The following is an 11,907-nucleotide window of genomic DNA, read 5'->3' as shown; positions in this document are numbered from 1 at the left end:
TTCAACAACAGTGAGAGAAATCATCTTGGAGGATCAGACACATCATTCAAGACATTCTGGATATAGCTACATCCTGCAAATTCCCAAGGCTTCAACACACACTAGGGGAAGCTAACAATGTTGCAAACACTCTGGCATCATTTGCAGTCAATAGTTCTACAACGATGATTCCCCCCCCCCCCCACTTCCTTTATTCCTTTATTGGCCTATTCTTGTAGACAATCAAGGTTGTTATTTCATCCACCACTTCATTCCTCCATTAAACCATCAGCTCAAACATGCAACAGTACATCATCTCCATTAATACCTCATTCAACCCATGTTTGGAGACAATCTAGTAGTTGGTCATCAGTCCACAGGACACAAGTTTTTTATTTCAGTGATCATTTTCATACATCTCAATCCAATAACTGGATTCAAGATAAAGTTGCAGCAGTTTTCCACCTAGATGCAGGCATCACTTAACCAGGTATTATCAGAATTCTTGTGACTAGATTGACTTAAAGGCCCTATATTCCTAATTTCTATCCTTTGCTTCTATTTTTTATTGTAGGTTATTTTGGGGCTAAGCTGTTCCTAATCCTAGATCTTCATTAACTGGTGCCATAACAAATTACCTAAGCAGAATTTCCCATAATACCAGTTTTCAGATTTCAAATGCTAATATCTAGTAATTGTTTCACAACAGCAATTCTGTCCATGAAAAACTATCAAGCCTCCCTTAGAGGCTTTTAGTTTCTTTCCTTAGTCACTAGACTCAAGGGTAAGTGTCACCAGAAAATTCCAAGGGGCAACTGCTCTTCTATAATCATTAGCTGAAATCTAAAAGATTTATAAACCAATAAAATTTTGTAAAGTGTATATACAATGACCTTTCAAGAGGGTTTTATCATGTCCCCACTCTAAAACTAAAATAAAGCAGAAATTTGTGCTGAAATATGGACAACTTATAATGCAAGATATGTTCTTATCATAATTGCTCCTGTGGGATCAGAAAATAGATGCCTGATTAGGCACATTCTCATGCGGCTTGGTGCAATAACAAACATATAAAATGCAAACATTATGAGGTCGACAGATGAAAGTGTGGAACCAAGAAAGCCCTGCCACATCCTGCAAGACACAAATCCATTCATCATTGTTCGAACATAGCATCTAGCAGTACATCTATCAGCAGTTTCAATTTCTATCATTTAGGAGCCTTTTAACTCATATTGCAACTCCATATTCATGGAAAGTTAATTATTAGTATCAAGACTTGGGGTGACAACATATCATCCATCCAGGAGTTGCAATGGGTCAATAAGTTGGTAGTTGTTTAACCCTGACAGAGGGAAAAGCAAGCAATCTTATCAGCTGAGAATTATTCGGAAAAAAAAAGGCATTTCCTCCAAACAATAAATCGAATGCTTACAGGAAATCAATATGTAGATCCCTCCAACTTCAATATAATCACCATAAATAACATTATAAGCACCACTAGCCAAAGCTATACCCATTGCTGCCAGGTCGTGATACCACTGGCAAGGTTACTACCAACAATCCACATATGCCACTAATAATAATACAGTCAATAAATCAGGAAAATCCATTAGGGACCGACACTCTACCAGCCTATCAACAAGCATAGTGCCATCCTCGACCTCTAATAAACTAGCAGGGTAGTGAACCATGTACTATGATAGAATTCCAGCAGAGCACATCTTAGAAGTCACTAACTAAAAAGAATCTGGAAAATGGTCCTCAAATGAACTGTCTGGTGCTTTCCCGATGACTGAGGGATCTAGAAACAACATATACATGAGTAAATATAAAGTATCAGACGCTGATACTTTAGATGTTCAGATGTTCAGATGTTCAAGGATCGAAATAATGTATGATTTCAAATCATGATGTGTCTATGCATCTCCAACACAGACCATTATCATTCTCATGTATCCTTTACCAAAGACTAAATACAGGGGCCAACCTGTGCCATAACTGGGTCAATATCATTTCCCTTTTTCCTTTGTCTTTTCAGTTTCCAGTACCTTGATGAACATCTAAGTCCACATAAACTGATCCGTATGTAGGTCTAGCTCAAGAGTCAAGACAAAATTATATGAGAAACACCAATGAGGAACAGTATCTGATCAGACATGATTTCCCCATGTTCCTCAGTAAAGTCTTAAAGGAGATGGACAACTAGAAGATCAATGATCAATTTCATGCAACCCAAAGCTGACCAGATCTCATGCAAGATAAAGGGATAACAATAAAGTGGACTGCGATCAGTGGTGTCAAAAAAGCCATTACTTTTTTACACCACTGACTAACCATGTTCAACTACTTGAATCCTGCTTAGGCTTTCAATTTATCTGGTCCAACGTATTCTACCAGACAAAAGTCACACAACTCCCATGTCTTTCCTCATCAAGGAAACCGATGTACTCCCTCTTCTCTTCTTTGCAAACTTCAAATTGCGTACCATATGATGAGCACATTTATGTGTGAAATCTTAGGGCAAAAAACATGCATTCTACACACTTAAGAGTGGAGATACCTTGGGTTTTATGTTGTTTTGGCAGATTTTAGGATTTTCCAGGATTTGAGCAAATATTTGGAGTTTTGAGTATGAAACATGCAATTTTACACATCAAGAAGTCCGTTCAAATTCTCAAGTGCAAAAATGCCTGATTTGGAGCATGATGGGCTAGAGATGCAATTATGGGCCAACTCCAAAATATCTTAGAAATACATAAGCCAATTTTGATCTATGGTTGAGGTTAGTTAGGATTTTTATTTTATTTTACTTTATTGTAATTGAAAAATGTATGGGCCCACAAGTAGTCAAACATTAGGATTTTCTATTTTGTTTTATAGATTTTCTAGAAGATTTTATTTATTTTCCTAATTATTTTTCTCTCTCTTTCTCTCTCCCCACTTTCTATTTTGTTTACTTTATTATTTCCTTAATAACCAACTTATGTTTTTGTTAACAAAATATATGTATTTTATTTTCTTTTTTTTTCCTTTCTTTCCTCTTTACTCTCCATGTCTAACTCAAAGAATATAATTTTTTTATTTTCTTTCCCTCCATTCATTCTCTCTCTCTCTCTATTCCTTTGATTTCCAACGAAATTAGGTTCTTTATTTTTTTCTTTTCCTATTTCTCTCTTTATTATTATTATTATTATTATTATTATTATTATTATTATTATTATTATTATTATTATTATTTATTTATTTTTCTTATTTGTAAATCATTCACCATCTCCTATAAATATCCCCTCCTCTCTTAGACCTAGTTTACACTTTATTCCTCTTTAGTTTATTTAAGTCTTGCACCTTCTATTATCTTTAGCTTGTTCTAGGTTTTCTATAAATCTTTGATTGCTTTGTGGGATTTTAGTTTCTAGATTAAATGTTTAGATTCAATTTTTATATGTAATGCAATGAATATTCAAGTTATTTAGTTTATTTTATACAAGTGTAGTTTATTTCTTTTTATCAATGCAATTTCAATTTCAATTTCAATTTTGAGTTCAAGTTTCAATTTTCAAGAGGATTTGTTTTTCTCTGGGTTTACCAATTGCAGATTTGGATCATTCCAGATCTGGTTGTTAGGGTTGGTTGAGATTCGAATCGATTGTTCAAGGTTTATTTTTGTCATTGGAGATTCAAAGATGCAAGTAGTCTTCGTTAATAATCTTCTCTCCCCCCCCCCATTCCCGCTTCTGTCTACCCCTCCATATTCTTAACTTAGGATTTATTTTTGTTTCCCTTTCCCCTTGGGTCCTTGATCAAAGATGCCCACATTCATGCCTCTCTTTGGTTAAGATTTTCCTTTTCCATTTATTGCTTTGTTATTTGTTATATTATTTACTTTTTGCATTTTTTTCTTTAATATCCGTTCCCCTGATCGGTAGACTGTAAGCTGCAACAAAGGGTCCACAGTCAAAGTCATCCTAGTTATACTCCCCTTCCCTCGATCCAGAGCTGACATTCAGATCATTTCCCATTTATTTTATTTGTTGTTTGCATATTTTATTCCTGTTTTTATTTATGTATTTATTTATTTATTTATTAGATGATGAATGGTTAGGTTATGTCCGTTTTATTTTCTCATCTCAATTCGATCGCATTAGATGTATGTGTTAGGACCGCTCAATTAGTTTAATTAATTAATTAATATTTTTGAATCATTGCACTCTCGCGTTACCATTAAGAGGATAAATTCTAAGGGGGAATATCTCCCTGAGATTGACTAGTTAGCTACACGATACCGTGCGCTTGCGATTATTTTTATTTTGCAAACACCATATCACCTTTAGTATTGGTACTCATTGATTTCTCACACAACTGAGGCACCTTCATCAATTTTGCCTTGTGTGCTTCCAAAAGCTCAGTGAATGTAAGCTTGGATACATATGTCACATAAAGGCCAGGAACCTCATCAATGTGGCGTGTCAATTTTTTTTTCTAGGTTGGGGTTGGGGGGGGGGGAGGGATCTCAAGATTTTGGGCACTTTGAGTTGAACATCTCAAACGAGGCATACCTTTATCACGGCTGATTCTCAGAGTGTTAACCATAACCCTTATCATTTTGCCTCTAGCCCCCCCCCCCCCCCCAAGAAAATTAGGACATGATATATGTTTTTGGAATACATTATTCCATTAGGTATAGATTTTAATTGCTGTATATTTCACCTCGGGTTGATGTACCATGGATCTGGGGTTAGGGGTGAAGCTGTAAACACCCTGGATTTGTGGCTGCCAAGGAAATTCCAGCAAAGAGGGATGGGATTTCTAGGGTTTCAGAGTGTAATTTTCACACTTTCAATTCAGTACAGTGTGAACAGGGTTTGAGATAATTGCAGAATTCTGGATTTAGGGTTTAGGAAGGTTCAGCAATGGTGGATTAGGGTTCTTAGTTCTAACTATGCTGGTTTTCTGATTCAGAACTAGGGTTCAATGGTTCATAGGATTTAGGGGGTCAGAGCAGTCTAAAATTAGGATTTCAGACACTCTTAAAATTCTGCAGAATCCTTCCCACAAAGAAGATGAATTGCAGGAAATTTTTGGATCAGAAAAGCAGGGCTGTAAGGGGAACTTAGTGGGTGGGTTTACTCCTAGGGGAATTGCGATCCTACTAGAGGTAGAAGGGTGGGTTTAAGGGCTGGGAATGGGGTTTTCATAATGGGATTAGGATCTTGTCACCGTGGGGAAGAGCAGAAAAGGGGGAAGGTCTCGGTGACTGTAGGAGGGCTGGGGTTTGAAGGACCCAAGGGAGAAGGGGCTTATTTGTTATGGGGTGGCAATGGTTTCCTAGGTCAAACAAGAGGGGGAGGGGCTGGGGATGCCACGGTTGCTAGGGAGGGCTTCTAGGGTTTGCGCAAGAGAGGGGGAAGGGTGGAAGGCTGTTGCTTGTTGGAATGGTTGCTTGGATGCTTTGATGATCTCTTGAGAGCTGCTGAATTGAAGAAGATAATGAAGAACATGAAAGATTTTTCACTCAACCAGGGCCTACCCACACAGGAGACCGTGATCCTCAAACAATCAATTCATTGTTTCATCCAAGACTGAATATTACATTAATCAACTATGCCATTTATAGCCTTAAACAAAAGGCTCTGTCTCAAACTTGGAATTCCTTAACTGATAAGGATCCTATTACATCTTGGACTGGACTCTTAAGAATAAAAGATAACTTCAAAACAAACTCCTAATAGATAGGATCTCCTTTGGATAAGGAACCTTATCTAAACTAACTTGGGACTCTTCAAAACAACTTTAACTCAAACTAGACTACTCCAAACATAACCAAACTCAACTCAAATTGCAAAATTGGACTCAATTAAAATTCTGGAAAATTCTAAAATTAATTTCGGAACTAAACTAAACTAAGGGCTAAAATGCCCAAAATACACCTCTAAAGAGGTTCCGCCAGGGGGTTCATGTGTTCACATCATGGGTACTATATGATATAAGGTACATATGCATACTATCAATAAAAAAGAAGATTGCAACATGAAAATCATAAATTTTATCTCACCACACACACGTACAAGAGAACATAAACATATCCAAATGTAACATGAACACATCTCATGAATGCACATGACACATCTTGAGTCTTACACAGTAACACCTCAACCATTTGACAAGTGAAACACCTCAGGAAATGCCTTGGCATTTAAAGAACTATTTGGTTGTCAGCTATTGCCACTTCCCAATTTCTAGCTATTGCACTCATGCACATCCATATTCTTTTTACTCATTCCACTGATCTATCTTAACATCCTCACCTCAACTATACACTTCTGCATTATTTTTAAATGAAAAAAAAAATCCAAATAAAAGGTTCAGAAAATCAGAAACTAACAAAAATTACGACCAAACATGTTAAATGATGGAAAGTAAGGATGCTGGCATTGTATGTGAACGTATATTTCCATGCACAGTCAAATCTGTAGTCTTTCTACCCGAAAAAAAATCCTGTAGTCAGTTTGTCAGAGGCACTAGAACAAAAGGTGGATTTACAACATAATAGTTTAAGTCATGATACTAATGATGCATTTGAATTTTTTTTTTCTTTTTTAGGAAACATAATGCATTTGAAATTTAAGTTTATATCTTCTGTCAACGGAAAATATTTGGATAAAACTTTTACAATGAACTTGAGGAACTGGCGAATTCAGAATTCTTCAAGCACTAACATAAAAGTAGAGGAACTGGCAAATTCAGAATTCTTTCAAGCACTGACATAAAAGCATTCTCATTCTTGACTTAGATAAATTACCCCTTCCATCTCATTATTTCATCTGATGTACTCTTGTACATCAGAAAATAATATGAATTCAAGAATTCTCTTCTTAACTGATTTGCAAGTTTTTTTTGCCAGGCAATTTTTCCCACGAAACCATAAATTTGCAGACAAATTTACAACCACTGCATAGAAACCAACATCTACAATTTCAGAGAAGATAACCCATGTAAGGTGTGAAAAGCTATATACAATTACAAATGTAAAAATGAAGAGCCAAACTTCAAACATACCGAGTAGGCAACCGAAAGAAAGTGTGGAAGAAAGTTCTGATGCCATCAATGTCAAACTGTAAAATTAGAGCCAATCCGAAAAGAAAGAATGCTCTCTGACGCTTCCTTTCTTGTGGCCAAAGTGCATTCCAAGCTGATGTAGAAGAAAATAATAATAATAAGGAAAGTCAAAAAAAAAAATATAATTAGTTGAAACGGAATCAACAACCAGAAACAGAAACGGCAACAAATCCCATCAAGAGTCTAACATTTTGACATACATAAGACTTTATGGATCTTTATCCTCCAATCAAGCTAGACGTGAGGTCAAACTTGATACAAGACCTAAGCTATACATGAGTTTTCTCACCAATTCCCTTATGTTTGTCCGAGCCTACCTTTTACTTAAGTTTCATCAAGTTGTATTAAATCAGTCCTCCAGAATGAAGCATATAAGTATCTCTGTTGGACTTGTCCATGCTACCTAAAATAACTTTCTCATAATTTATCATTTATTGGAGCTACTCCCATTATCCCATACAACTCTACAATCATACCTAATTTTGTCCTTCCTATTTTTGGCACTCTTCCATCTCAACATCCTTGTCAAATATCTAGCAGTGACACTTCCTAGTGTTGTGGGTTTTGGTTAGTAGGTTTAGACCTTTTAATTATTATGTCGCACTTGTGTTTCTGCGGCAAAATGTTCAGGGGTAAAATGGTCCTTTGATTATAAGAATGAGGGCTGAGATTGGGGACCTAATCGCATGCTCTCTCTTGTGGCTTCTCTTTTCTCTTCTCAGATTCTCTCTTTTCTCTGCCCTTAAGCAGGTTACAAAGTCTTGGATTCTAACATGATATCTGAGCCTCTCTAATTAGCTTGAGGAAACCCTAAATCTCTCATCTCTGCTCAGTTTTCAGTTTTGTTGGAATCTACTAGGAGTTCAATTAGAGTTTGTATATGAGTTAAATTAGAATTTGTATTCATGTAAAATTTTGTTCCTTGTAATAGTGTACTTTCCACTTAATTATAAATAGAGGGCTTGAGATCATTGATCAATAAGCCATTCTACCAATATCGTGTTTCTCAACAAATGTATTTTACTTTAGTTTCCAGCCACCTATTGCTGCCTTACCAATGTAATTTAGGTCCTTCTTAAACAATTTATGAAGTATTCTCTACCTACCTAACACTGCTACAGAAGACGCAGAGACTGTGAAGGATCTTTGGCCTATTATCTACTTCAGGTTGAGTGCTCCTCAGCCAACAGATTCTGCATGAGTCAGCACTTTATTTCTGAGGTTCAATCTGCCTTATCTTGGATTTCTGGGATGCCCTATTAGTCTTGCCAGTGTGTGGGCTTTATCTGGTTCCCAAGTACACCTTCTGCTGCCAGTAGTGCTAAGATATTTTTTGTCATTTGTTTTACACTGCTGGTGCTATTACCGCTGCTGCTATGGTTTTCTTTTTGGACAATAAATCTGTGGGTGCTACTGCTGTTATACCTTACTGCTGTCCTATTTCTTAGAATGGACACCAGCCCTTTTTCTTCTGGTAAATAGGAAACTATTACGTTGAATTGTTTCACTACTGCTGCCTTCTTACTGCTGTTCTACACTTTTTGGTTCTGAATCTCATTGTAATGGCCACTGACACTGCTGCTGCCTCTCTCGAAAACCCTACACCTACCCTCTTTTCTGGGCAACTTAATTTTCAGATTACTTCTATTAAACTTAAGGGCAGTTCCAACTACCTTTGTGGGGCCCAAGCTGTCTGAGTATATATCCTGACCAAAGGTAAAGTCTCCTTTATTGACACTAGAGCACCTTTTACTAAAGACAAAAAATATGATACCTGAACTAAGGAAAATGCAATTATTATGATCCATAATAGAATAGCATGGTACCTAATGTTGCCACCAATGTTACGTTTCATTCTACAGCTAAGGGAACATGAGATCACTTGAAGGAAACATATTCCTAGCTTCCTAGGAGAAAAATGAGTCGTAGCTACAACATTTATGAGAGACTTTTCCAGTTTCAGCAGAGAGGAAAACCTTTCTAGGATTACCATTTAAACAAATGATGGAAGAATTGAACATTTTTCAGCCCATTACTACAAACCCTGAGAAACTTAGGACTCAGCGTAATGAGTTTTTTGTTTCCAAATTCCTTGCTGGACTCTACCATGAACTTAAGCATATAAAACATTTGTTGACTGGACCCTGGAGAAAGTTTGCTCCCTCTTGCCTCTAGCGCATTGTCTCTTCCGGTGACTCTACCCCATCAGCTACATCCAAAATGAAGAAATTTAGCATTTACTACCTCCTGTGGTTGCAGTTGTAGTCGTGGCTCAGGGGGACGTCGTCCATCTACTGGCTATGCTGGACAGGACAGCATATTGATCGTGCCTCACAATAGTGCACATTTTGTGGCAAATCTTGTCATTTGGTGGGAGCTTGTTGGGCCAAACAATGGTAAACTTGAATGGACACATCAATTAGCTAATCATTTGGTGTATGATAGCAGTTCTAATGAAGTTCACTCTACTGATGCTGCACCAACTACTTGTTCAGGAGATCAATTCAGAACTCTTACATGATTATGTAAGCCAACTCATGCGATGCTTACAAAATATCATAGCATCTACGTACCACTTCATATGAAGTCTCTATATCCACTGCTACCTTATCCCATGCATGTACTCCTGCATTCTCATCTTCTGCATCCTCCACTCGGATCATCAATTCCAAGGCTTCCACTCACATGACAGTTATGTCATCACCGTTTACTTCATTTTCTGCATCCAACCATCCTTCCTTTGTTATTATCGCCAACTCCTACTTTTGGAAATGGTAAAATGTCTCCCACTCCATTGATCAGTTTCCATTAAATTTATTATTTGTCAGCCAACTAACTAAACCCTTAAACTGTGTTATATCCTTTACTCCCATGTCTTGTACTTTTCAGGACCTTCACACAAAGAGGACAACTGGTGGAGGGTATGAGAAGGATGGACTGTACTACCTAGACTATACTTTCTCCGCTGCTGTTGTTTCTGCTAAAGGAGTCCTGTCTTTTCAGCGGCATTGTGGACTAGGACATTTATCTCTTATTTGTTTACAATTGTTATTTCTTTCTTTTAGTTGTTTCTCTAGACTGAACTGTGAGGCTTGTGGGTTAAGCAAACACCACCATGTTTCCTATCCCGCTCGTTTTGTTAATCGCATTCTTCATTATTAGATTTAGTTCAATCTGATATTTGAGGTCCCTGTCATGTTACTAATAGGCATGACTTTCAGTGTTGTCCCTTTGTTGACAATTATTCTCGCCTCACCTGGTTGCACTTGTTAAAAGATAAATCATATTTTTTGCCTACTTCTCATAACTTTGTTAGTGAAATTAAAACTCTTTTTTTTTTTTTTTGCCTATTAAAGTTTTCCATTCTAACAATGCCTATTTTTTTGTGATGAAAAATGAGATAATTCATCAAACTAGCTTTATCTATACCCCACAACAAAATGGAGTTGCTTAACTAAAAAACTGCCACCTTCTTGAAGAGACCCTTGCTCTAATGTCTATATGCATGATCTTAAACACTATTGGTGTGATGGGGGTTTTGACTACCTATTATCTCATTAACAGGATGCCCTCTATTGTGGTCTCCAATTAGTCCCCTTTTTCCAAAGTTGTCCCCACCTTATCGCTATTTCCTTTACAGGCTACAGTTTTTTATTGTGTTTGCTTTGTCAGCAATCTACATCTAGTCATTGACAAACTTACCCCCCCCCCCCTGTCCGCCAAGTGTATTTTCTTAGGACACTCCCACACTCAAAAATGTTATCGGTGCACAGCCACGACAATGTCGGCGAGGACCCAAAACCGTTAGGCAAGAACCTCCCTCTGCTGAAACCCAGATTTGGGCCCGCCAACCCGTGGCGCACGCGGGCTGGCTGCCCACTCAGGTTTCCCTTTTTTGTTATTTTTTTCCGTACTTTGTCTTATTTTGGGCGTCGTTTCTTCTTGTTTGGAGGGGCCGGAGTGATGCCGAACCGTAACAATTCCTTTGGAAGCTTTCGTTTTTTTTGGTTGTTTTGGTGGGGGACCGCAAGACCCTATTGGTCTTTTTTCCGTGGCAGTCTTTCCCCTTGTGGCCTTCCCCCCCCGGGCTGTTGGAACTTTGTGGTGGTTGGGCCAGTTTTAGGGTTAGGGTTTGCAATGGAATTTCCCTAAAACTAAGGGCTGCCCAGGAATTCCAACAAAAGAGGAAGGTTATTCTAGATTGTTTTGGGTGTTCTATAGCTTTAAAAGCCCAGCTGTAATGCTTAACTCAGACTGAATTTTGACAAAATCTGAAAAACTAGGGTTTGGGAGGGCTTCAGCTAGGGCAGGAGAGAGGCTATTCTTGCTGCCCTGACTGTTCAGACCTTGTTTTAATGATTCTGATATACAGGGAGGGTCTGAATTGCAGCAGGTCTAGGTTTCAGAAGTTTAAAATTAAGTTGAAGAAAATTTAGAGGGAGGAGATGAAGTGCAGGAAGATCTCAGACCTGAGGAAACAAAGCTTAATTGAGGGGCCAACAATAGAGTTAACACCTAGAGGATGGTGCGATCCTAAGGGGAGAAAGGAGGTTATGGGCTGGGAATTTGGAAATTGCAGGGGGAGCGGTTCTAGGGCTGCCGTGGTTAAGAAGGAGGGGTGGGGGAGGCCTGCAGGTTCTATGGGAGGTGAAGAATAGGCTGGGGGGAATTGTAGGGGTAAAGTAGGCCTAAGGGGTGTTGTAAGGGAATTGGGGGCTGCTGCTGTGTTGCTGCAGCAAGGGGGAGGGAATTATGCAGGACGGGGGAGGGAATTACGCAGGACAGGGGAGGGCTGGTGATGAAGGGGCG

The 11,907-nt window shown here is 38.1% G+C and overlaps 1 protein-coding gene across 1 annotated transcript in view; it reads right to left on the bottom strand.

The window, feature by feature from the left end:
* Positions 1-762: 762 nt before the first annotated feature.
* The window catches only part of LUT2 (Lycopene beta/epsilon cyclase protein), an 89,449-nt gene continuing 78,304 nt past the window's right edge, over positions 763-11,907 (bottom strand). Inside the window, exons 10-11 of the mRNA XM_089164010.1 lie at positions 7,039-7,171; positions 763-1,113 (exon numbers count right to left, since the gene is read on the bottom strand). Coding sequence (XP_089020136.1) covers positions 948-1,113; positions 7,039-7,171 — 299 coding nt within the window. The 3' untranslated portion in view covers positions 763-947. The remainder of the gene's footprint in view (positions 1,114-7,038; positions 7,172-11,907) is intronic.

Source organism: Hakea prostrata, chromosome 7, assembly GCF_041222555.1.
Source record: "Hakea prostrata isolate BN-2017 chromosome 7, UWA_Hpros_2, whole genome shotgun sequence".
NCBI classification, from domain to species: Eukaryota; Viridiplantae; Streptophyta; class Magnoliopsida; order Proteales; family Proteaceae; genus Hakea; species Hakea prostrata.
This window is presented reverse-complemented; position numbering and strand designations above follow the sequence as displayed.